This window comes from Stenella coeruleoalba (assembly GCF_951394435.1).
Source record: "Stenella coeruleoalba genome assembly, chromosome: 10".
Taxonomy (NCBI): Eukaryota; Metazoa; Chordata; class Mammalia; order Artiodactyla; family Delphinidae; genus Stenella; species Stenella coeruleoalba.
Genome location: NC_137156.1, coordinates 66,247,996 through 66,272,594, shown reverse-complemented (window position 1 = coordinate 66,272,594; position 24,599 = coordinate 66,247,996). Strand labels below are relative to the sequence as shown.

General features: G+C 57.3%; 2 protein-coding genes and 1 pseudogene across 7 annotated transcripts in view; 2 read left to right on the top strand and 1 right to left on the bottom strand.

Moving 5' to 3' along the window:
- Positions 1–651: 651 nt before the first annotated feature.
- On the bottom strand, positions 652–8,888 carry KLHDC8B (kelch domain containing 8B). Of its 3 annotated transcripts, XM_079934234.1 has the most exons (8): positions 8,840–8,888; positions 7,908–8,060; positions 5,419–5,744; positions 3,970–4,479; positions 2,767–2,931; positions 2,206–2,430; positions 2,006–2,107; positions 652–1,568 (listed from the first exon to the last, which is right to left on the bottom strand). In XM_079934234.1, exons 4-8 carry the CDS (start codon positions 4,343–4,345, stop codon positions 1,372–1,374), a joined length of 1,065 nt encoding a protein of 354 aa, XP_079790360.1. In that variant the 5' UTR covers positions 4,346–4,479; positions 5,419–5,744; positions 7,908–8,060; positions 8,840–8,888; the 3' UTR covers positions 652–1,371. The 3 variants fall into 3 exon arrangements, with proteins under 3 accessions (XP_079790360.1, XP_079790359.1, XP_079790361.1); XM_079934233.1 differs by lacking the exon at positions 8,840–8,888 and having other exon boundaries at positions 7,908–8,362; XM_079934235.1 differs by lacking the exons at positions 2,006–2,107; positions 8,840–8,888 and having other exon boundaries at positions 7,908–8,362.
- Positions 8,382–13,387, top strand: CCDC71 (coiled-coil domain containing 71). 3 transcript variants are annotated; one of them, XM_079934231.1, is made up of 2 exons: positions 8,382–8,422; positions 11,724–13,387. In XM_079934231.1, exon 2 carries the CDS (start codon positions 11,776–11,778, stop codon positions 13,225–13,227), a length of 1,452 nt encoding a protein of 483 aa, XP_079790357.1. In that variant the 5' UTR covers positions 8,382–8,422; positions 11,724–11,775; the 3' UTR covers positions 13,228–13,387. The 3 variants fall into 3 exon arrangements, with proteins under 3 accessions (XP_079790357.1, XP_079790358.1, XP_079790356.1); XM_079934232.1 differs by lacking the exon at positions 8,382–8,422 and adding an exon at positions 9,459–9,743; XM_079934230.1 differs by lacking the exon at positions 8,382–8,422 and adding an exon at positions 10,591–11,033.
- Positions 13,388–13,425: 38 nt separating this feature from the next.
- LOC307192960 (laminin subunit beta-2-like) overlaps positions 13,426–24,599 on the top strand; it is a 15,498-nt pseudogene continuing 4,324 nt past the window's right edge. Inside the window, exons 1-21 of the transcript in view lie at positions 13,426–13,454; positions 14,784–14,852; positions 14,980–15,161; positions 15,345–15,471; positions 15,549–15,610; positions 15,714–15,896; positions 17,438–17,630; positions 17,719–18,067; positions 18,168–18,343; positions 18,474–18,586; positions 19,175–19,747; positions 19,845–19,959; positions 20,117–20,319; positions 20,407–20,528; positions 20,824–20,946; positions 21,469–21,661; positions 21,754–21,897; positions 21,988–22,219; positions 22,298–22,461; positions 22,781–23,322; positions 24,114–24,210. The product of the transcript in view is annotated as a laminin subunit beta-2-like (transcript). The remainder of the gene's footprint in view (positions 13,455–14,783; positions 14,853–14,979; positions 15,162–15,344; positions 15,472–15,548; positions 15,611–15,713; positions 15,897–17,437; positions 17,631–17,718; positions 18,068–18,167; positions 18,344–18,473; positions 18,587–19,174; positions 19,748–19,844; positions 19,960–20,116; positions 20,320–20,406; positions 20,529–20,823; positions 20,947–21,468; positions 21,662–21,753; positions 21,898–21,987; positions 22,220–22,297; positions 22,462–22,780; positions 23,323–24,113; positions 24,211–24,599) is intronic.

Below are 24,599 nucleotides of genomic sequence, written 5' to 3'. Positions count from 1 at the left end.
AGCCTTGTGCAGCCTTGTGCTGGTTGGGGGAGGTGCTGCCTGGGGAGTCTTGCCAGTGAGTGAGAAGAGGTAAGGCCTGCAGGAGGCTAATGGTCCAGGAAGGTTACCTTGGCCACAGCAGGTGGGTTCCAGGACCCCAAATCCATTCTTGCCACAAACTCAACTGTGAACCCCTTGCAATCAGTACGGCTGCAGGGAAAGCAGAGTCAATGGTCCCTACTAGTGGGCAGCAAAGACTGGAGGAGGAGGCAAGGGCTGGCAGCTTTGCTTTTTCTGGGATGCTACTGCCTCTAGGGGTCTGGTGAGTGGCAACACAGTCATGCCTAAGAGACAGCTTCACCACAGCTGGGACAGAGGGACAGCCCCCACTGGACACACACCCCGCCCCCGCCACCGGAGGTGAGCAGAGGCTTTGAGGATGCTGTGTGATGTGAATCTTGAGGTCATCCTGATCCTATGGTATTTTGTTGCAGTTTTCTGAGCTCTTCTATGGTCTTGCTGTGAGTGCCCTCTAACAGCCAGGGCAATAGGGGATGGGGGGTCATCCTACGTCACCAACAGAGAACTGAGGCTTAAGTGGGACTAAGACACCAGGACACTTTGGGGGCAGAGGCCAGGTCCTAAAGGCTCCTCTAGACCCTCATCCCCTGAGAAAGTTGAGGGCCAGGGGCTCAGGGGCAACGCAGGAGTCCACACCAGAGGCCATAAGCCAGATTTAGCAGCACTTTTACTTCCACATCTGAACTCCCTGGATCCTCACAACAGCCCTGTGAGGTAGGTAGGGCAGGAAGGTTTCAGAGATCCCCATTTATAGATGAGGATGCTGAGGCACAGAGAGGTGAAATGACTTGCCCAAGGTCACACAGCCAGCAGTGTAAAGGGCCCAAAGCCACCATTCTTCTGGCCCTCTGGAAGTCCCCACATCCACTCCTGTACCCCTCTGTTTTCCCACCCTCTCTTACCTCTTCTGAGTCCACAAGGGCCTTCAAGGCAGGCTGACAGCTAGGACTTTTCAGGAACAGCCATTGGGGAGGGCCTGATCAACTCCAGGTAGGCACTGACCTGTAGGGCAGGAGGCCAGCTCTGCCCTCCCCCACTTCCCAGTTGGACAGAGGGCCCAGTAGGTTCCAGAGCAAGGGTGGAGCTGGGCATGGTCCGTGAATGAAAGGGAGTAAAGGTGGGTATAAAGGTATGTGTGTCCTTTGCTAAAGATGAAGGCCACCCCCAAGTCCCAGACACGGTGTCTCAAGTGCCCCACCCTGTGCCTCCCTCATCCCACAGAGCCACAGTGAGCTTTCTCAGCAGCAAAAGGAACCACAGACATCTGCTTCTGGCACTGAACTGCTCCAGTGGACAGGTCCCATCAGGCATTCAGACCCCATCACGCAGACACAGTGCCTCCACAGCTTGACTGGGACCCTGGGCCACACCCCCGATGGCAAACAGCCGGGGCCCAGCCTGCAGACTAGAACAGGAGCAGCGGGCTGTGGGCATGGGAGGCAGTGCCTCCCAGCGCCGCCGTGCAAGGCTGAAGCCCTCCACAGAGCCCAGAGGGCACGGCTGGTTTCCTGCAGGAAGAAGACAGATGTTGTAAAGGGCACAGGCTGCAGGGGCTCCAGCTCTTTTTCTCCCTGAGCTCAGAGCATGGCCCAGCATGCATTACCCCAGGATGGGCTATCCATGCGTTGCTACTCATTGCCCCCATTTCATCACTCATTCATTTATTTATTCACATTTCTATTTCTCCATTCATTCAGTGGTCATTTGTCCTGTTTTTATCTCCTAGGCCCCTGCTGGTACAGAACCCACAGTTAGGTGCTGAGAGACACCCCAAAAGCTGAGCCAGGCAGACCACCCACTGACTGTTTTACAGATTGGAAAAGGGAAGCTCACAAAGCCATGACCCCTGGAGTACCTAGAGAAGGGCAGGAGGTAGTACTCACGCAGGGGGCTACTCTTTCCTGTCTTGGGCTCCCCTCCTATCCCTAGCCCCACAGAGACTCACCAAGGCCCCCAATGGCCACGATGTGGTCCCCAAGTGAGCCAACCACAAAGTCGGCCCTCTTATCCCTCATGCGCAGGCTTCGGGGCAGCTTGGTCCAGGACCCTGCAGGGGAGGGGAGGTCAGATCTAGCCCCCTCACACACACTGCACCCCTCCATCCCATGGAGAGTGGGAGAATAGCCCAGACCAGCCACTGCTCACCATGCTCCAGGTCGAACATCTCCACAGTGTTGACAAAGTGTGGGCGGGAGTAGAAATTGTGGGGCCCGGGCTGCTGCAGGCCACCCAGGCTAAAGACGCTGCCTTCGGCCATCACGCAGCCGGCAAAGGCCCGGCGGCTGGGCAGGCTTGGGTGTCGGGTCCAGGTACGGGCCTCCAGATCAAAGGCCTCAAAAGCAGTCACTGGGAGCTTGCCCTGGCGGCCCCCTGCCAATGGAATTGGGGCACCTGGGAGGCAGCCGAGGAGGCCTGGCAGCCTCTTCCTTTACCAGGTTGCTGAGCCTTTACCACTGCCCACCCCAGCTACCCATACCCAGCTGTGTGCACACCAGAGCACAGATCAACCGCAAAGATCCTTAGGCACTGGGGTTTGGTTTTCCAGCCTCAGCAGGACCACCAGAGGTCAGAGCCTCAGAGCAACCCTGGCTCAAACCAACAAAACTTCTCTTGTCCCACCATCCCAGATTAAGCTTGATCCCAGCCAACCTATACGGATAAGTGCTTTTGGACTTAGGCCAATTTTCCACATCCCCAGGTCCTTACCCAGGACATAGATCTTGTTCCCGTTCAGGAAGGTGGAGGCCCCGTAGCAGGGTGTGGGCATCGAGGGCAGCGAAAGCCAGCAGTCCCGGCGGGGTTCATACACCCGAACCTGGGCCTGGGGGGTTGTGTCAGGGCCCATTCCCCCCAGTGCATACACCATACCATCTGCAGAGAAAAGAGTAATACAGACTATCCCTGGGCCTGGCCACAGCACTCCACCCTGACAACAGCCCTGGTCAGGCCTGGAGGTGGCTTAGGACAAACCTATTTATGGTACCCCTCCCTGGCAGCAGAAACCCTCCTGCCTGCCTGGAGTGGGGGCTGGGAGAGCTAGGATTCTCACTCTGGCCAGGGCCCCTTCAAGTGAAGAGCAGGAGGCAGCCAATCTAATTATAAGCCGTCTCTGTCTCCCTGGAGACGCTATGGCAACCACATCTGGCATCCAAGCAGGACTGGTGGTCAGACCTGGAGGCCACAATGTAGGGACTCTCATGGGGGAAGGAGGGTGGGGGCCATATGGAGATCTGTTCAGCATGGAGCTCAGACTGGGGAGGGGGCTCTGGGGATCAGCTGGGGGGCTGGGAGAGGAGCTTGGGCCTGCAGGATGGGGGTGCTGTCCACAAGCCTTCTGCCAGCACTTCTGTACCCTGCCCTTTCACTAGAGTAGGTTCTTGCCCTGTTATACTCTCAGGGTCAGCTGGGGGCATGTGTGGGGGCCTTGGGCAGACAGCCAGTTAGCTAGGGGCTTCCATGGCAACTGCCTCCAGGCCAGCTTGGCTTTTGTCCATCTCAGTCTCCCTTGTTTGTTTGTGTGGTGCGAGGAATTTAAGCACTTGCCGGGCTCTGAGCCAAGGCCCTGCTCCCATCCCCCTCTCCCAGACTATTTATACCTGTGGGAGTCATTGGGCCACCCCTCCTTGTCTCTCACAGAGGAGGAATGGGGCAGGGAGGTGGCTTGGGCCTCCCATCATGCTGGTGGCTAGCCTGGGCTCTGACTCCCACCTCACAGCTGGAAAAGGCAGTTTAGGCTGCTGCCAGCCCAGCTCAGAGCTAGGTAGGGAAGGGTACAAGAAACAAAGCCATGTCCAGGGCACCCAGGCAAAATTTACAGCTCTTGCCCAATCTCTGAAGGTAAGGGACCAAGTCAGGAAAGAATGGAGGGTGTTGGGGCACCTGAGGGACCTTCCTTGGGAGGCCACTCACCTCTCTCCACAGTTGCAACCCCCATGGCTGCCTGAGGTAGGGTGGCCCGACGCTCCCAGCGGCCCTCGTCAGCCAGGAAGGCCTCCACAGCAGCTACCGGGCTCTGGCCCTCATCCACACCGCCCACCACTAGCACCTGCTTGCCCAGTACCACAGCAGCCGCACCAGCCCGGGCAGTGGGCAGGGGCGCCAGTGCCAGCCACGTATGTGAGGCCATGTCCAATGTCTCGGCAGTGTCCAAAGGCAGTCCAGCTCGGCCACAGCCCCCCAACACTAGCAGGTGCCCATCCTGGTATGCCACTGTACCATATACCCGGCAGGTGGGCATGGGTGGGAACACCTGCCAACCAAAGGCCCGGCCACCTCCTGTAGCCATGGTGTTCACCTCCAGTGGCAGGCCATGCTATCTGCTCAGGCTGCAGGCCTCACTGAAGGGCATGATGGGGCCACATCTTGACTCTACCAGGGCTACAAGGGAGTGTGGGGCCAGTCCAAGGACTTTGCTTTCACCTAGAGAAAAGAGGGAAAACAAAGGGTCAGAGCCACTGACCAGCCCCTCAGGGTACAGATGAGCAGCCTGGCCCAAAATTGCTGGTGGGAAAAGCAGAGGGAAGACACACCTCCACTGCCTAGCACACTGATGTGGAGGTCCTCCTGGAGTGGGAAGGAGGGCAGTCTCCCAGTTACCCAGGCAACTTCCCAACTTGCTATGGGGCTTGAGGGATTCTCCTCCCATACCTTGCCCTCACCTAGTTGCTCCCCGGTTGAATCTAGGTTTAGGTGGGAGGTAAGGTGACTAGAATAGGACTTTCCACCCTAGCCCCCTTCCCTTTGCCTCAACAATCCTCACCCTGGTGCTCTGCATCAGTGGAGTTTTACTGTAACCTCCCCCTTACTGGCTTCCAGTGTGCTCTGGGCAGCCATCAGGGTCTCCAACCTGCTGCCAGGGATCAGAGTCCAGGGTATCCTTAAAACCCCTTTGGGAGCCATTCCATAGACTGCATCCATTCCCACCAGCAAAGGCCAAGATCAGGGTGTTTGAGACTGGGAGGGGAGGGGCTGGAGGCCAGAGTCCCACATTTCCCCTCAAGATCTACCCTCAGGGGTTTGCCCATGCCAAGTCCCCAGAGGCCTGCCTTCTTGGTGTCTGGGACGGGGAGGGGGATGATTTTTGGGAACTCACGAGCACTGGACTCTAGGTTCCCAGAGTCCAGGGCGTTGCCAGCAGAAATGGGCAGCTGGACTTCACAGATTCCAAGTTCCCTGGCTTCTCCTTTCCCGCGGGGAGGCACGCTCCTGGGACCCCTGGCGCGAGGGCCTCCTGGCGCGAGGGCCTCCCGGCCCCAAACTTCCAGCTCGCGGAAGGGGGGGCGGGTCCGAGCGAGCGCGCTTGGGGCTCTACACCCCGCGCCCTAAACTTCCCCTGAGCGCGGCTCCCGCGGGACTCACCGGCCGGGGCTCCGGCGCCGCCGGGGCGCAGGGTCCGCGGTTCCGGTTCCGCTGGTGCCTGATCTGGCTGGGTCTGAGGCCGGGCTCCGGCGGGGCTCCGGTGGGGCTCCGGTGGGGCTCCGGCTCTTCTCCGGCGCGGGGCGGGGCTGGACAGGGTCCGCCCCTCGTCCCCCCTCCCGACTCGGGAAAACCTCCCCCCTGCTTTAACCCCGCACCTGCCGTGGCCGGAGCAGGGCGCGCCGACCCATGGTCACACGGAAACCGGTGAACAGACAGACGGACATGTGGACGCTGAGCCTGCCCAGGATTTGGGGTCCGACCTCGGACTGGGGGAGAAAGGAAGAAGCGGTGGGCCGCACGACACGTGTATGGTGGGGGCCGTTCTCAGCAGGACCCAGCCTGCGAGCACCGGCGAAGGGGCGGGCCAGCAGAACCTGGGGGCTTGAGAAGCGGGCGCCTGCCCACCACCGCTGCGCTCCGAAGAGCCCACGACAGGCTTCGCGGCGGCGCCCCCTGGAGGCCTCTTAGGGTATGTCCTGGGCCTTTGGTGGGGTCGCCCTTCCCCAAGCACTGATGAGGGCACAGAACAGGTTCTGTGGTGCACATTGAGGGTAGCAGAGGGTGGAGGAGCAGAAAGTGCCAGCCCCCGTACTTGACAGGCCCTTCCACAGGCATGGGTGGGGGCAATTTTTGTGGGGGAGGGTAACAGAGCAGGTGATGAAGAGTCAGAGGCCAGGGGACCTCCCAGGCAGGTCACTCTGGGCTTATTCTGCAGGGCCTGAGGCCTGGGCTACTCTGGGACCCAAGGCACTTTGTGACTGTCCATCTTCAGGGTCCTGGGCCTGCCTCTAGCCAACTCCGGGGTCAGGCAAGAACAAGTTGGTGTGACAGAGGCAGACCTACCTCAGACCCAGACCCTGGCCCATCCTATCTTCTGAGCATCAAGAGTACTGGCTAAGTCTGTGAGCTAGGGGCCCATTTGTACAGGTCAGTGGTCACCTATGAGAAGAAGTCCTCGTGATTGTGCTTGCTACCATTTGTCCCTCTTTCATGGACAGCGTCTGCCTCACTTTCTCCAGAAGCACACCAGGAGACTGAGATACAAGTGCATATAGTTAATGTGGGAGATGAGGACAAGAAGCACCAGTAGAGGAGTGGCAAGAAGACAGGGAAAGCAGCCAATAAAGGGGTGTGTCATCAAACAAGTTCCCACTGTGAGCAACAAGGACCAAATCCTGCTGGGGACTCTGGGAGCCATTGTAGAACATGGGCCTCACATTATTGTTCCCATCAGAGCAAGGGAATGCTAAGGTATTCATTCTCAAATCTCCATCAGTCATGGGTTGAGAGCAACTTGGAGACATGAATACCCTAGCCTGCCTGACTTCTGGCCAGCCTAGAGTGTGGGCAGAGCATTCTGACCAGAGAGAGAGTCTTCAGTCCCTTTCAGGGGCTGGCAGATGGAGTTGGACGGCCCGCATGGAAATGGTGCCAAGGCTGGTTGCAGATCCTGGCTAGAAGGCTTTCATCCTCCCACTCCACTCTGCCCCCAACATGCTCCTCAGTTAGGCCAGTCACTGGTACCTTCCTCCATAGGGTATTCACACTGTCCTGCAGACCCCCTCACACTTCCCACTGTTCCCTTTCCAGGCCCCTTCCCCTCTCCTTTCCAGTAATTAAGCACATAAAAGCCTCCTGCCTTTAGATACCTCCCAGCACCCCAAGTCCTTCCATTGTTCCCTTCCTTCCAGTCAAACTCTTGAAGTCATCTTCTCTCACAGTTTCCATTGCCTTGGTGTTGGCCATCTTATATCTGCTACCACTGCTCCCCAAAACTTGGTATTGCCAAAGTCACCATGGAACACCATATAGCTAAAATGGGGCAGGGTGGGGCGGCTATCATCTTTTTCTCAACTGAAATCTTTCTGGCCTCTTCAAAGCCTCACCCACCCTTGTGACCTTGGCTTCCTCCTGCTGCTTGTCCTGCCCCTCGGAGGCTTTTACAGGCTCTGCTTCCTCTCCTTCCCCAGGAAGTGCCTCCTCAAGACCCAGCCTTGGCTTTTCTCCCTGGCACATAGACTCCCTCCTGGGGTGATCTCTCCAAGGCCACTGGCCTCACTCACATCTAGATCTTCACCAGATCTCTCTGCTCAGGTGGATATGGGTCTAGGGTCCATCACTAAGGGATATAAAAGATGCCAAATAGAGAGGAAGGGCTGGATCCTGGGACGGCCCTGTGGTCTCTCCAACCTCATCTCATCTGATCCCAGTTATGCCTGGGATGGTCAGCATCCACCAAAGTCCAGGTCAAGTCAGACTTGGCCCTGATTAATGATCCCAGAGAGTTCCATCTGGGACATTCTGGGTACCAAGAGGCAAAAGGATCAGCCTCCCCTCAGGAAGCTAGGTACCCCAGACCATTTCCCTGAACCCATATCATCCCCACAGTTCTAATGTGTGGAAGGGACACAGACTAGGGATGGACCTACCTTTTTTTGTCTTCCACTTTGCGCTGACCTCTAGGCTGGATATCACCAGAGAGGTATCCTCTTTCCAGGACACACCTAGGCCCATGTCATCCCTGGAGGCTGGACTCTGCTTCTTCATGGAAGTGGCTTCTGTTTACACAGGCCTGGCCCCACCTGCACATGGGGGGCCAACACTGCTGGCTTTAGAGAAGCTATAGAAGACAACTTGGGCAGAAGATGAGGCTGGATTGGTCCTAAGAGTGAACAACTAATCCTCAACCATGGATGGGGCAGAGATGGGGCTCACCCTCAGTTGGGGACTGGGAGTGCTAAGGTGGGACTTCCTGATTGCAACCCCGAGACCCTGGCCCTTGAGACCCCATCCTTCCCTTCTCTCTACCAATACAAGAGGCCAGAAGCATTGACCCCAGAGGACCAGGAGAGTTTGCATTTCCTGCTGGATATCTTGGCTATGCTTAAAGGCACTGAGGACCCCACCATCAGGGCTGAGGCCCTGAGAAGCTCAGGTGCACAAGGTGAGGCCTAGGGTGGGGTGAGTGTTTCTCTCTAGGGGTGCCCAGACCCCTCTGTAGAGGCAGGGAAGCATAGATCAGGTAGAGGATCCTGGGGTTTTATGGGGAGTGAGGAGGGCTATCAACCAGTCCCCAAATGAAGCATCCAGTCACACTCTGTGACTGCCCATAGGCTTCCACCTGCCCCCCAGCTACCAAATTTACACCACTGTACATGTCAGGTCCAAGAGTTATGACAATATTTTTGCCTCTTAGCTCAGGCTCTGACCCAAGTACAGATGCCCCCACCATCTCATCCATGAAACCAGGACTTCCAGGTTGACTCCCAACCTGGAGTTGGGGGCCCTTGACCAAGAAGTGCCTTTGGTCAGAGCAATAGAGACCATTCTGACCCTTTAGACTCCTAAGGTTAATTTTTACCTATGTTCTCTCATCTGATGCTGCTTGGGTAGTGAGCCCTGTAACCGTCACCCCTCTGCTGGCCCCAGGGTACATGTGGAAAGACTGTACAGGTGGAAAGAAGTCCCAATCTCTTAGGCCAAAAAGCAGGGATTTGGGGAAGAGTTAAGACTTTAGGGAGGGCTTTCTACCACTGAGGGAGCTAAGGCTGGACCAGGGTCCTCCCACCACACCTGTGGGCATGCTCCTAAGCAAGTACACTCAGGCCCACACTGGTATGCTGGGACTCTCAGATTGGACATGCCCAGCTTTGAGCTTATTTGCCACAAATGTGTGCAAACCAGCCTTTCATACCACATGCAGTGAGCCCACTCTCAGGAACAGGGGAAGGCCTGCTGCCCTCAGAGGAGGTACAAAGAGGCTCCCGAGGGACACTCTCAGGCAGGGCGCACTCCTCTTTCACCCTCTGTTCAGGCACCTGGGACAGAGGTGGGCCTTGCCAGTGGCTGCGGGAGGACTAAAAGGGTGAAGGATAGCTTGGACCTTGCCAAAAATCCCTCCCACATGTCGTTCCACCATCAAGCCCCTCAGAGAAGGTGTCAGACGAGCCCCTAATCCAATGCTAGTCTGGTGCAGTCTTGCCTGGGGCAGCGGCCGAAAGCGCCTCTGCCCCTCACACTCCTGCACAGGTCCGCAAGGGTTTAGAGCGGTCCCCTCTGCCACCTCCTCCAGGAAGTCTTCTCTGGTTTCCGCTTGTCCAGCCCCCAGACTTTGGGGGAAACGGGGTCTCGGGGGGTCAAGGGTCACTAGGGCGGGCCAGGTCCCGGAAGCGGAAGCGCGGCGCACTTCCGGTGCGCAGCAGGCGGCCATGTTGGAGCAGCGGAGGCGGCGCAGAGGCGCGTCCAGGGTCCCCGCGGCGGCGCCGGTAGGTTGGGGCCGTGGGCCTAGCCACGCCGCGGAGGGGTCGTCCGCGAGGCGGCAGGGTGGATGGGCCGGGTGGCCGGCTCCTTCGGGACCAGCGCCCTCCGCCGGCCCGGCCGAGACCCCCAACCCCCACCCCGTGCCCAAAGACCCCACCCTGGGGCTGTGCGACCCCGTCGCGCTCTCACCGCCTGTCCCGTGCATTTCGCTTCCTCTAAGGCCCCCCGCTCCTACCGTCGGCTTGGGTCTCAGGGACGCGGACTCCCAGCCTGAGGGCCCTGATCTGCCCCCGCCCCAGTTTCGCTTGGTTAGGGCCGCTCCCGTCCTGCATCTTTTCATCAGCTTCCCCGGCCTGCCCCGGGGACACTTGTGAAGGGAAGTCAGGGGTCGGGCTGCAGTCTCTGTTTTCCGGAGCCTCTTGGAAAGCCCAGGAGACCCCTCCCAAGGGCCCAGGCCGACCTGAGCGGAAGAGCCCCCAGTTCACCCCCAATATCTGTGCCTGGAGGTAACAGGTCCCTCCTTATTGTACAGTTCACAGCCCTGGGAACTACACCCCTTGGGAAAAAAGAGAACTAAAGTCATGTGTAAGGACTGTACTTGGAGAATGGCCTCTGGAGAGGGGAAGTGCCCGAGACACCTGAGGATCCAAGAATGTTTCCAAACAAAGAGCCCCAGGGCACTTCCTCCAGGGAATTCTGAAAACTTCTGCTCCACTAGGGGGAGGAAGAAGCTGCACAGACTCACCTCTTGGCCCCAGAGACTTGCCTGATCCCAGCTGATCTTTTAATTCTCCTGTGCAGCTGCGGAGCTGTCTCTGGGACCTCTCAGTGATGGGTTAGACCAGATGTTAGTCATGATTGACGGCCTACAGCTTTTAAAGAGAAGCCTGGGACAACTTGGGTCTTCCCAGACAGCTCTAAATGGGCTGTACCAAAGTCTTCTTCCAAGCCCTAGTTAGGACAGTTCAGATCTCTAGGGTCCACTTTATTAACCATCTTACTCGGAGTCATTGGCTCCCAGACCTTGGGCTCTTGGTCTGGCTGCCTGGCGCCAGGCTGCCTGATTGCCTAGAGATGTATTATTAGTACCTGCTACTCATCTTTTTAGTTTCTGTTGAAGGAGAGTCTGGCTTTTTCCCTGGGGTTGGTCTCCATGGCTCTAGTGCTAGGAATTGGACCTCTGAGTGGACTGTCTGGGAACTCTGAAAGCAGAACTTCTGGTGGGCAGGGAGGTCCACCCCTGGGCACCTGAACAGCAGCAGCTGTAGGAACAGAGATCGTCATGGACTTTGGATGTAAGTCTGGGCCCTTTGGCCAGCATTCAAGGAACATTCAAAGCTTGTATTACCCTGCTGTCCCCTGTTTTTCCAGCTAGACCTCCCAGCCCTGACCACAGATTCCAGTCACACCAAGTTTGCCTTACTCTTTCTCACTTTGGAGCCATTGCATTGGCTGTTGCCCTTTTTGCTCCATCTCCATCTGGTCCTTTCCTATTCATCATTCATGTCCCACATGAATACTCCTCTCCCGGGAATCCTTCCCTTACCCATTGGCAAGCTGAGCTGTGTGCCAGTGTGCATTCCCAAGAACCTTGAGGGTATCTCTATCTTGCCTTCTGTACAGGGCTCCTGGAAGACAGAGATATTTGCCTGTATTCCCAGTGTTGAGTCTAATACTAGGAATTTGGCCAAGCCCAGATCTTTCCAGGGGCCCGTCAGCGGGTTGGATGGCTCTGATGAGCTTATGGGCATGTATCCTGAAGAAGCTGCCTCTGACCCATATGAGTCCCCCACCTCTACCCCCCAACCCTCCACCGTGATAGGTGGAGAAGACCAGGGTTTTGCCCCAAGGAGTGGCTCACTCTGGCCAGGCCCCTCTGTGTCAATAGATGTTATTGTGAAGATTGCTGGCCCTGATTGACCTATCTACCTGTCCTGGCCCCTGTCTCGGTGCTGTTCTTATTGACTCTTCCTTTTGCCTTGGAGGTGCCAAGCGCTGGTTTGCGGATACCCAGGCAGATCTGCAGTGCCTAATGCCATGAGCGTGGTGGTGCAGCATGTGGAGGAGAAAGCTGTGCACTCCTGGTCGCGGATCTCCACGGCAGGGAAGAAGGCCCTGGAGGAAGCGCTGCTTGTCTTTAACCCCATGAGCCAGGATCTCAGTGCCACTGAGGCCCAGCTTGTGGCCTTCCTGCAGGGCCTGCGGGATGATGGCTTCCAACCTACCATCCTGCGCAGCGGTGATGTCTATGGCTATAGTTCGTGCACAGCCAACCCCCCAAGCCAGACAAAGCTTCAAGCTCGTGCCCCCACCCCAGCTGCCACATCACCTCCAGCCAGTGCTCCCCGAACTGCCATGCGGCTGCCTGCAGGCCGGGCCACGCTGCTCCCCATGCCACTGTCTGGCAGGTTGGCCAAAGCATCCACACCAGCCCTCGCCAAGCATGCCACCACCAACCTGCTACTGAGCTCCCTGAAGCAGTCAAGTGCCAGCCGTGCCCGGGGTGCAGCAGTGGGCTTTCCCACCCACCTCTATCCAGGTGTCTACCCTGCCATGCGGCTCTCCGTTGTCCTTGAGGCCCTGGTTCCACTCAAGACTCCCATGCCCTGCTTGGGTGCCAAGCACAAGGCACAGTCACTGCAGCTCTCACTTGCAGACTCTCCCTTGAAGCTGCGGAAAGGTCCAGGGAAGAGGCTGGGGAATTCCCAGCCCAAAGCTCCCAGAAAAGCCACAAGCAAGGGCTCCAAGTGTCTGACTCGAAGAGGCCCCAGGGCTGGACCCCGACAAGGCACTGGGCCCCAGAGCAAGATTTACAAAGCCTCTGGTTCCCTCAGTGGCCCACGAATGAAAGGTGGCTGTGCTCTGGGCACCAAAACAGCCCAGGCCAAAGCTTCCCGTGCCCAGGCCAAGGTGGCTCGAACACAAGCCAAAGCTGCCAAGGCCCGGGCAGAAGCCAAGGCAGCACGGATCAAGGCCAAGGCCAAAGCCAAGGCAGTGCGGGCCAAGGCTAAGGCCAAGGCAGTGCAGGCCAGGGCCAAGGCCAGGGCAGTGCGGGCCAGGGCCAAGGCCAAGGCAGTGCGGGCCAGGGCCAAGGCCAAGGCAGTGCGGGCCAGGGCCAAGGCCAAGGCAGTGCGGGCCAGGGCCAAGGTGGCTCGGACCCAGCACAGGGGCAGGGGCAGGCCAAAAAGGTCTGTTCAGGCCAGGACTGCAAGGAGGGGCCGGAAAAGCTGCCCTGAGCCTGTGGGACAGAAGAGGAAAAGGACTGAGGAGACAAAGGATCTTCCTCCCCAGAAGAGAACACGGCTTGGGCCCCAATCCCCTAAGGTATGGCTAGGACCTGGAACGGCAAAGCTGCTGCAATTCCGGGCCATCAAGGTGGACAGGCAGTCCTCAGATGATGAGGTGCGGCAGCAGGCTCAACGGATCCTCCGTGTGAACCTTTCCCCTGTAATACGACTTCAGCCATTGTTGCCATACTCAGCACCCTGATTCCTTCACGTAGCAACGTTTGGGGAAACTGAGCCCAGTTGTCTGTGTGGCCAGTGGCACAGTGTGCAATGCCCATGGATTCCACAACCCTAAAGACTCTGGGTGCCTCTCCAGGGCCCTGAGAGCCACCAGCCTCCTTTCAGAGACTGGAGGATGTGGGGTGGGGTGGGCGGGTGGGAGGGATGGTGTCATGGCGCGATGCACTGTGACTTGTTACTCTTCAAGTTGTATGTCCACTATTCCATCTATCACGTTTTATACCTTTCCACCTTCCAGTCTCCCTGCCCACACTCCATGGTCTTTTTTTGTATATGTGACTGCTGGTAGGCCAGCTTGGGTGTTTAGAAAAGGTAGCCCCAGGAACAGGAATGCCAGAGAGGGTCCTGGTAGCCCAGGGAAGGTCATGAATGTGAGTGAAGGGCAGCCTCCAGGCCCCTGAGGGCAGGGGCAGAGCCACTCTAAGGTGGGACACCTCCCCTTGGGGCTGCCCTGGTTTGATAATCCGGATGCTCCCTTGGAGGAGGACAATAGGTGGCTCTGTGGGGAAACTTGCAGCCTGCAGGTTTTTAGGCCAGGGAAGGGGAGGTGCAGACAGCCTGGCCTTGTCTTCCAGTCTACTCTGGCTGAAACCTTGGAGCTTTGTGTGGGCTTGTCTGGGGCAGGGCGGGGCCTAAATCGGCTGAAGTACTTCTGCCTACTCTTTTCTCTGCTTCTTTCAGGAGAGGGACTATCGTCGACTTCCCCAGTTGGTGGCAAGGGGTTGGGGCTTGAGTCAGGGGCCAGGGTAGCTCTGGGTTGTAGGGCCACAGAGTCCCCTCACTGACCAAGGAATTATATTGGATGGGTGGAGTGCTGCAGTCTCTGAGCATGGAGAGTTTCCACACTGCCTCTCAGTGCTTCCTGCCTGGGTTCCAAGTGCTCTATTCCCAGGTCCAGCCTCAGCATGTCTTCCAACAGGGGCCTGTATGTTCAGACATTATTGGTTCTTCCTGCTTTGGAGAGGGGACAGAGCCCTGAGCCCTGAACAAAAGTAGCTCCCTGCCCATCTGCCAATCCATCACTGTCTGCCCAGCCTGAAAGGCAGTGGCTGGGGCTGGCGGGGAGGGGGATACATTCTCCAGAGGCTCCTGGAGACGAACAGCCTTTCAGAGCCAGGGGTGGAAGCCTCATTTGAATGAGAATTGGATCTTTTCTGTCTCTGAGGGTTAGTCTGAACCCTGGCTGCACCAGCAGCAGCTGCGTTGGATGGCGGACCTGTAGAGAAACTCTGCTTCTTGGTGCCCCCCTCCCCACCTTTCTTCTGCATCTGGTGACTGCTCTTAATATCCTTTCCCTGGGCACAGCCTCTCTTGGTTTCCCAGGCTCTGGGGACACCCCCCCTGCCCCTTCTCCCAGCTGCACCATGACTCCACAACCATGCATGCTCCTTGCCTCTGGCATCCTTGAGTTCATCTACCATGTGAGTATGGGGAAGGACCTGAGGGCCACACTTAGATCCTTAAGGGCAGCCCAGCTAGGGGCACACTCTGTATTCTCTCTCTCTGGCCTGATTCTAGCTCCGACAGCCCAGGACCCCCAGCCGGGCTAGCCCCCCCTTTCAGCTCTGCTGCTGCCGCTACCAATGGGTGAGAGGTGGTCTCTACCTGAGAGCCATCTGGAGGGGGAGAGGAAATCATCGGGCCTCCCTGTGGGATGGGGTGAGGTGGGGCACGTACCCCTAGGATCTCTATACTCAGACCCTGCCCCTCCCAGTCCAGGCTCCCAGAGCAACTGCCCGGGACGTGCCAGACAAACTTCCTCCACTCGGCTGCTCAGGCGGCAGCTGCTACCCACCTACCAGCAACCTGATTATTGGCTGTGGCCAGAACCTTCGAACCTCATCCACCTGTGGCCTCCATGGCCCTGAACTCTACTGCATTGTCAGTAACCTACAGGTAGGGAGGAGGGTACGGGCTCTGGAGATGGCATCTTGGATTTTCTTGGGCAGGTTCAGCACCTGTGGGAGTTCAGGTCATTGACAAGACCCAGAGGGAGAGGCCTGTGCTGTGAAATTTTGGAGGGGGTTGTGGCCAACCAGGCACCTCCTGCCTAGTCAGTCTCATTGGGCATCCCTCCAGGATGCTGAGAATTGCTGCTTTTGTGACTCTCGGGACTGGAAAAGCCATGGCATTGAGAACGTGATCTCCCAGAGTAGTCCTGGCGGCAAAAGGACCTGGTGGCGAGCAGAGCGTGGTGAGGGTCCTTGTGTGCCCATGTGTGCAGGGCTGGGATCAGGGTCAAGGCCTGGCCACTGATCAGCCCTTGTGGTTACAGGTGTTGAGAATGTCACCAGCTGGACCTAGAAGATGCCTTTTACTTTACCCACCTCATCATGACTTTCAAGGTGACCCACTGCCCGAGACTGAAAGCTTATTCTCTGCCTCCTGACCTGATGGCCACTGGTGATGTTTGCCACTGGTGACCCAAGGACCCCCTCCTATCCCCAGACATTCTGGCTCTGCTCCTTGAGCGCTCAGTGGACCATGGCCACTTCTGGCACATGTACCGCTACTTTGCCCACAACTGCTTAGGCCTCTTTCCTGGGATTCCTCTTGCCCCTGGCCACAGAGTCAGTGACCTCATCTGTGAGCAGCATTACTTAAGACATCGAGACTTCCACTGAGGGAGAGGTCAGGCCCAGAGGAAGGGGGGTTAGGCCCTGGGATGAAGCCAGAAGCTCAGGCTTGCTTCTTAGGTAATTTCAAAGTTCTGGATCCAGCCATTCTGGTGGAGAACCCAAATAATACCAAGGTTCAGGGTAATTATCCCCACAGCCAGTCCTGTACTCCTTTTTTGGGAAAACCAGATACCCCCTGGTGGGAAGTGAGGTCCTACCCGGGTATGCGCACCGCAGGGCAGGGTGGCGGGCAAGCCAGCCCAGTCCCCCAAGGATTGTTTCCCAGCTCTGCTGCATTATGGTCGCTGTTACGGCTCCCCATTCCTGTCCCATGTTCCCCATACCTGTGCCCAGTGCATAGGGACTGGCCTGGGTAGCAGTTTTCATCTCTGTCCCTTATCTCTGCCCCATCGCTGAATTCCTTTGTGAGACCCCATTGTGGTCATCACTGCTGGCCATGCCAGCCCAATCTTTGTCCCCCACCTCTGCTCCTATCACACTGTACCTCATAACTCTCCCCTTTGTGAGCCACTGTCACTGTTCCCCATCACGGCCCCCTGTCTGCCCTCTCCACTTTGATTCATCACCCTGGCCTTGATTGATACCCTGCGTTCCTGAAGCTGCCTCCAGGTGGCGCCAGGGCGTCTCTGGGTGTGACCTCTTCCTTGTAAAACAGAAGTCTTGTTAAAGGACTAGAGAGACATAATCATAACCCAGCAGGGCAGCCCAGAGCCAGGCCAGGAGAGTACCAGAGCAGGAGGACAAACCCCAAAGTAGCTTTTTCTCTACATTCCACGTTCTCCACCCACCTTGACTTCGATTATTACCAACTACTTACCCTGAGCATGCGTGCACACACACGCCCCCCACCCCCGCCCCCGGCCTTACTAGGGCCTAGAGCAGCTGTTGTGTGTTCCTCTGATCAAGAGAAAGGGGAGCTCTGGCAAAGAGATACAGGAGGTGGCCTCGGCTTGGTAGCTGACTTAAGCTGTGAGGAGCAAGAGGAGCCATGGCCCCATCTTTCCATCCATGTGTACATCTAACAAGTGCCCATGGAGCCCCACTGTGTGCCAGGCATCTTCTGGGCCTTGCTCAGTGGTGAGCAGATAGAGAAGTTATCTGTCTTGGAGCTGACATAGAAATGAGAAAGGCAGTCAATAAATAAACATACCTTATGTGGTTTGGCTGGATAATAAGCTGATTTCTAATGATGGGCTGGGGACTGGAATCCTTTACTGCCTTAGGGAAGCAGGTTTCCAATATCTAGAGATACCAGAAAGTGGTGTCCAGGAAGCAGTGGGATATGCAGGTCTCAGCTCAGGAGTGATATCAGGTCTGGAGCAGTGCAGAGGTGGGATAATCACCATTAGGCTGTGGTCATCCTAAAATGGTATAATCAGGGGAGCAGGGATGGGAGAGTCCTACAGCATGGGTGCTGGAGGAGGTGGCTGCAATGATGTAGAGAGGGGAGAGACCCCCACCAATTCCTTCTCTATCTCAGCCATAGAGGGGTAACAACCAGTGTACCTGAGGGCTCTCGATCTGTCTCCAGAGCTCCTGCATGTGACTAACCTCCGTGCGAACTTCAAACTGCACACACTGGGTGACAGGCCCCAGGGGGGCTTCAAGGGACACCCCTTCTACTACTATGCCCTCTGAGCTTGTGGTCCAAGGCAGCTGCCTGTGCCATGGCCATGCCTCTGAGTACAGGCCTGCACCCAGGGTCCCACCCAACATGGAAGGCATGGTGAGTACCGTAGGAGGGGCATCCTGTGGCTGGTGGGAGGGCAAGCTGGGGGACTGGGGTAGACTCGTCTTGCCCTCCTCCCTGCCAGGTGCGTGGCCTTTGTGTCTGCTGCCACCACAGAGCTGGTACCCACCGTGAGCACTGCCAGGACCTCCACCAGGACCACCCATGGCAGGCAGCAGAGCCTGGGCACCCCCATGCCTGCCAGGCCAGCCCACTCCATATCCACCTTCCTTGTTCTGCTCCAGAATGTGAGTGTCATGGGCATGCCCACAGTTGTCACTTTGACATGGCCCTGTATCTCGCATCTAGCAATGTGAGTGGAGGTGTGTGTGATGCATGTCAACACAAGACACCTCGGTGCCGCTGTGAGCTCTGCCAGCCCTTCTTCCACCGAGATCCCAGGGAGGCTCCCTGCTCCCTTCACTCCTGCAAACGTGAGCCCTCCAACCCCCAATCCTAATTCTGACCCTGTTCCTTCAGTTTCAATGGTGACCTCTGACCTGACTCTGTCCACACTTCTGACCCCTGATCTAGCCTGTGACTGCAACCCTTTGGGTGCCCTGGAAAGTGGTTTGTGTGATGCCCACACAGATGAAACCTCGGACCTCCTCTCTGGGCAGTATCGCTGCAAAGTTCACTTGTGGGGCCAGTGCTGTGACTCCTCTGGCCTGGTCACTACGGCCTGAGCTCACAGTCAAAGGGCTGCCAGTGTGAGTGACCCTCAGAGTGGACCCCCACCACCAGGTCCTCCTTGCTCTGACCCCAATTACTGCCCTAATAACGCATGCACCTACCTACCCCTGCAGCACTCATTAGCACCCTGACAGCCCTGTGCCTTAGCCTGCAGGTGCAATCCCCAGGGCTGCATCCCTGGCACTCATGCCTGTGATCTCTCCAGTGGTGCCTATCACTGCAAATGCCTTGTCTCTGGATGGGACTGCAGCCGTTGTCTGGTGAGGTTTGACCCACCTTCTGATTTGACCTTGATTTTGGGTGCTGGGCTCCTAGAAGCTGACAAGTACAAGGTTGTAATCAGTGTGACTGCAGACTAAGTCTTGCTGGTGGGTTGGTGCCACTTCCTGATCTGGTCACTAGAGTCAGTGCCACCTTGGCTAGCTGAACCAGCGCATGCCCTCAGGTGGGAGCTTTAGGAACAAAAGAAAGAAAAGCATTCAAAAGAGCTACAACAGTATTATGCACTGAATTTAAAGGTGTTTCACAGCAAAAGTGTTTGAAGGGACACTCAGTGTATCCCCTTCTTGCCTCTCCTTGAACATTACAAATCCTTTGTTTAACTTTTATTTTACCCCTGGCTGTGACCTCATCTTACCTCTCACCTCCCCTCCATGAAGCCGTGCAGGAGTACACCAGGGTCTCCTCTCCACTTCTCAGCCAGAGGCAGAAGAGCATTAAAGCCCTGGGCTCACCGTTGCTTCTTCCTGCAATGAGCAGTCCCAGCATATGGCCTTCCAGGCTCCTGACCCTCCTCTCCTTGCCCAGGTCTTCTTGTCCTTTCTCCACCCACCTACTCTCTCTTATAGCCCAACTTCTGGGGTCTGAGTAGTGACTCTCTAGGCTGTCGGCCCTGTGACTGTGACTTTGGGGGTACAAGGCAGGGACTGGGGGTCCAGGTCAAGGGACAAGAATTGGGAGTTGACTCTGTCCCGTCCCCACCCCTACGCTGGCTCAGGTGTTCTGCAAGGGAGGGCCTCTGCCTCTGCCGTCCCCACCTCTGTCTCCACCACTGCTGTGAACACTGGTCTGGGTACTTCTGTGCTGGCCTCGACCAGGCCACTACTGAAGCTGAGCTTGGTCTGGGCCTCCAGCCTGCTGACCCCCAGCTGCTTGTGAGTGTCCAGGAAGGGCAGGGGCAGGAGGAAATCAAGGCTCACACCTTGGTGCTCAGGGGAGGGAGAGAGTGTCCAGAGAGAGCTAGTTGGAAGAAGAGGCCAGACAGGGTTAGGAAGGTGAGGCAGGTCCAAGTGAGGCAGCATCAGCATGGTCAGAAGTTTGGTGTCTTGGATGGAGTCCATATTCCCAGGACAGGGAATTCCCTGGCAATCCTGTGGTTAGGACTCCTAGCTCTCACTGCCTTGGGCGAGGGTTTGATCCCTGCTCGGGGAAGTAGGATCCCACAAGCTGCACGGGGCGGACAAAAAAATCCTCACCCAGGACAGTGTGGGAGGACACTGACACCTGACTTGCCCACAGGGAGCCCCCGAGCCTGCTCCTCCTCACTGTACACAAGCCCCAGGGACCTCCCCTGGTTGGCTCAGGCCCCGACTTCAGAGACAGTGTGTCCCTCGATATGCCTCCACCCTGCCAGGTGAGCCTGTTACAAATACCAGCTGCCCAAGGTAAGGAGTGTGAGGAACAGGGTTGGGTCACAGGCCACTAGGTCTTAGTTGGGATGGGCCCAAGCCCTGGGGCTATGAGTCCCTGGGGTCTTAGAGGAATGGGAATCTAAATCCTGAGGGTCCTAGGTCCTGGAGTGGTCTGGACCTGGGAGTCAGTGTCTCACATCCAGGCCCCAAAGGAGCCCCTGCCCCTGCATCAGGGAGCTGGCTGTACACTGTGGACTGGCTCAGACTTTGCACGTGTGGTTGATGGGGCTGGCCTCTCTCTTCTGGCACCCATAGTGCCTTCTGCCCTGGAGTGTGACATTGTCCTACGCTATGAGACCCAGGTCAGTAGCATGGGTGCCAGGCAGGTGGATGGGTGGTGCTGGGTGGTGGGTAGGGGCAGCTCTATGACCACTGACCCCTAACCCTAGGCACCTGAAGAGTGGCAGGCATTAGTCAGGGTCCATGCTCAATCCCAGCCCAGCAGTACCCGCTGTGCCCATCTGCTGCCCTCAGAGCAGCTGTTCCAGGTGGCCTTGACCCAGATACACAGGTAGGCTAGACCACATGACCCCCAAAATACCAAGACCCTGTTATGTAGCCAACACATTCAAAGCAATACGCAAACAAAGTAGAAACCTTCCAATATGGAATACCATCATGTCATAGAACAATCAAAGCAGGGACCTAATTTAAAACAGGGCAGGGTTTAAGAAGTTGGTCTTTTTCCATTGGTTGTATGATGAAATGTTGGACCCCATATCTGCACAGTGGAAATGGGACATTCCTGGGACCACATGATCATGACCTCCTTACCCCACCCTGACTCCTCTCCCCCATCCCTGCAGAGCTGTGTTTCTATCCAGACTTTTCCACTTTGAACCTGGAACACGCTACTCCATGACCCTATGACTATGGCAGACCAAGGGGGTGCAGAGACCTGGGAGGGGGGCACCATCCTTCTGGATTTGGTGAGATCCTAGGGATTCCACCCCACATCTGGGTGGAGACACAAATTAGCAGGACAATATGGATGCAGTGGGCTCAGGGGACAGGGGATTGTGGAGACATAGAGTTGCACCAAGAGGATTGAGACAGGTGGAGAGTGTAGGGAGGGGGAATCAGGCAGGGGAAAAGCACATGCCAAGGATAGAAGGTGAGACTGGCAGGTGCCAGACCTCACAGGACCTTGTGGGCCAGGCGAAGGGCTTATCCTGGGGAAATGGGGAGCCCTGGAAGGGATTTGAGCAGGCAAGAGACATGGGGAGGATGGATTGTTAGGGGGAAGCTACTTCAATGATTCTGAATGAGAGGTGGCATTGCCTGGACTAGATCAGGGCTATTGGAGAGGAAGGAGAAACAGAATCAAAAGAGAAACAGGAAAGGGGTGGGAAGGGGCTGTGAGGGCCAACGTACAGAAGTTCCATTGTAGGTGTTAGTGAGTGGGACTGGGTTCACTACCCCCTGCCTTCCACCCTTTACCTTCCTAGTAGGTTGTGCTCCTGCCACAGGTGAAAGGGTTGCCTGGACTGAGGTCTGTGGACCCTGGCGCCACGGGGCACTTGCAGGAGCTCCACAAGGCGGGCTGCGTGGAGGCAGCGAGGATGAGCCTCTCCAGCACTATACCTGAGGCCTGTGCCCGCCTTGTCTGCAGCATCTCTGCCCTGTTCCAGGGGGGTGGCCTTGGTGAGTGTGTGGCCCTGGCTTGAGGGGGCTGAAGGATGGGGGTTGCAGGAGGCACCATGAGGTTCATCTGATCTTACCCTTTCTCTTGGCAGCATGTGAGTGCCACCCCCAGGGTTCACTGACCACCGAGTGTGCCCTGCTGGATGGGCAGTGCTGCTGCCACCCTAACATTGATGGTCGTACCTGTGACCACTGCAGGCCTGGAACATGTGGCTTCCGGCCCACTGGCTGCCGTGGTGAGCCCTCAGGGCCAGTGGGTGTGGGGTCTGGGGTCTTGACAGGGCCCAATCAAGACAGGGTCTTGATTGCCCTGTCATTTCCCACAGAGTGCTGCTGCCACACCAAGGGTGCCACCAATGCCATCTGTAACCCTGTGAACGGGCAGTGCCCCTGTTGGGCAGGCCTTGCTGCTCGCTGCTGTGACCACTGCCTCTATGGCTGGTGGGGCTTCCCATGCTGCCAACCCTGTGCCTGCAGTGGAGCTGCTGAGTTGTGCCATCCACTCACAGGAGTCTGCCAGGACTGCCACGGGGCCACAATGGACCAGCACTGTGAGAGGTGAGGCTGCCACTGGAAGGGTTGGGGAGGGATCGTGATGAGTGGGCTAGGCCCCATTCCATGTGCTACTGCCCCCAGGTGCTTGGATGGCTACTACGGAGACCCCACCCTGGGCTCAGGCCAGCAGTGCTGGCCCTGCCTCTGTCCTGGGCACCCTGGCTCAGGCATCTATCATGGGACTTCCTGCCATGTGGACAGCACCAGTGGATGCGTCCTGTGTCTCTGTGCATCTGGCTATGCAGGTGAGGCATGGTTGGCAGCGACAAACCCATGGCCCTGCTCACTTGTTCACAATCCCATCAGGTCCACGAGGCAAATCTTTGCCAGTGTCACCTGTGTGTTTGAGCTGCAGGGCGTGCTCCTCTCCTCAAGAAGTTCCCATTCTTGAGGAATTATAGTAATGGAACTTGTAAGCCAAGAAGATGGGTCATAATATAGCTATTGTGTCCTCTGCCCTCCTGGCTGGACCTCAGACCTTTTGGCTGGTTAAGTGGGACCCAGAGGCCCCAAAGGTACAGGAAGACTACTGAGACAACCCACACATACCCCAATCCACTCCAGGCCCCCGCTGCGACCGCTGCTCCTTGGGCTACTTTGGGCACCCTTGGCCAGGAGATGACCCCAGAAGGAGTCTGTGCCAGCCCTGCCAGTGCAACAACAATATTGATCCCGTGATCCAGCCGCCTGTGACCCCCACAGTGGACACTGCCAGCACTGTCAGCACCACAGCCATGGCCCTGGCTGTGCCCACTGCGGGCCTAGCTTCCAAGGCAGTGCCCTGCACCAAGGGGGCTGCCGGCATGAGTGTGTGAGTGGGATGGGTGAGGGTATCCCAAGGTGGGGGGTGCGTTCTCTTTCCTCAAGCCCTTCCTCTCCCCGGGCTGTGGCTGTGGCCGCCAGGGCACCATACCTGCGAGGTGCCTGTCTGGGGCTGAAGCCTGCTTCTGCAACCAGGTCAGCGGGCAGTGCCCCTGCTGCCCCCACACGCTGGGGCGGGACTATAGCTGCTGTGCCCCCCTCTTCTGGAACCTGGGGGTGGGTCCCGAGGCCGCGAGCCCTGCAGCCGCCGTGCCCAACACACTTTGCAGCCAGTGTATCACCCAGTGAGTGAGCCCTTGTCGCACATAGCATGTGGCAGTGGCCAGGTGTGAGTGAATGTGTGTGCCTGTGGTGTGATTTATGGCTGGTGTGAGTGTGAGTGTTAATGTGACCACCAGCAGCAGTGTGTGTGGCTGCAAGCAGCTGTGTGTGCTCTTGTGCAACATTAGCTATGAGCAGACATGAGACCACGTGGGCCCGACCCCACGTGCCACCGTGTGTTGGCATGTAGGTGAAGCACTGTGAGTGGGTCATGGCAAGCAGAACGAGTGTGGCACGGGTGGGGCCGGGTGCAGCTGGGAAGGAGGCAGAAGAGGCACGGGCGGAGGGGGAGGATTGGGAGATGCAGGCAGAGATGGATGGCCGTGGGAAGCGAGTGTTTCCAGGAGGAGAGACGTCAGGGACTGAATGAGATGAGGTCTGAATGAGATGAGGTCTGAAGTGTGTTCTCGAGTCCTTGGTGAAGAGAGGGTGGGAGTCGGCGGGTGAGCGTGTGGAAACAGTGGGGTGCTCCACTCAGGACACAGAGGAGCAGGTCAGGAGTTGAGAACCCAGAGGGCCGGTCTGTGGGAGGCGAGGCTGGCAATGTAGGGACAAGGTGGGCGCCGGTCAAGGGGGTCAGACCAGAGGAAGCAGGAGGGGAGAAGCCCTCAGCCAAGCACAGGTATGAGTGCTGCCTGGGCAGGAACAGGCTGAGAGGAGGCGACTGTGTGCTGCCTCTGAGCTCTCCTTTCCTTCTTCCTCCCCCAGAGGAGGCTCTTTGTTTCTGTGGACTGGCCACACACTCTTCCTTCAGGTCATGGGTCAGTGCCCCTGCCAGGCAGGATTTGGGAGCTGCACGTGCTCCTGGTATCAGGATGGGTACTGGGGTGACCCAGAGCGGGAATGCAGAGGTGAGCAGGGCATTCACACAATCCACCACCAGGGGTGAGGCTGTCCTGACGGGATCCTCCCTGTGGGATGGCGGGGGAGCCACCAGGTTGTCCTGAGGGAGAGCACGTGTTTATTGCTGTTTTCTCCAAAACTTAAAGAAATACTCATGAAAACAGCTGTAGGGAAAGAGTGTTGGCAAGGCCAGGTTGGGTAGGCCTGCGGAGCAGACACATTGGGTGGTTCTTTCCTGACCCCACCTGCCAGTCTTGACCCAAACTGACCTCTCTCTGGGCTGTAGAGCACCTGGAGCCCTGTGCTGTTTTCCTGCCCAAAGGCTGCCATGCAGTATGGCCTCTCTGGCTGGGGTAGATGCCAGTACCCATGACCGTTCTCTCTTTTTTTCTTTGCT

What these genes read in the sequence shown, in the direction of transcription:
- KLHDC8B (XM_079934234.1), bottom strand. Translation starts at nt 4,345, where the DNA reads ATGGCTACAGGAGGTGGCCGGGCCTTTGGTTGGCAGGTGTTCCCACCC. An exon ending in GAACAAGATCTATGTCCTGG is followed by an intron (nt 2,431 to 2,766) that starts GTAAGGACCTGG and finishes TTCCATTGGCAG; the next exon opens with GGGGCCGCCAGGGCAAGCTC. An exon ending in CGTGGCCATTGGGGGCCTTG is followed by an intron (nt 1,569 to 2,005) that starts GTGAGTCTCTGT and finishes TTCTTCCTGCAG; the next exon opens with GAAACCAGCCGTGCCCTCTG.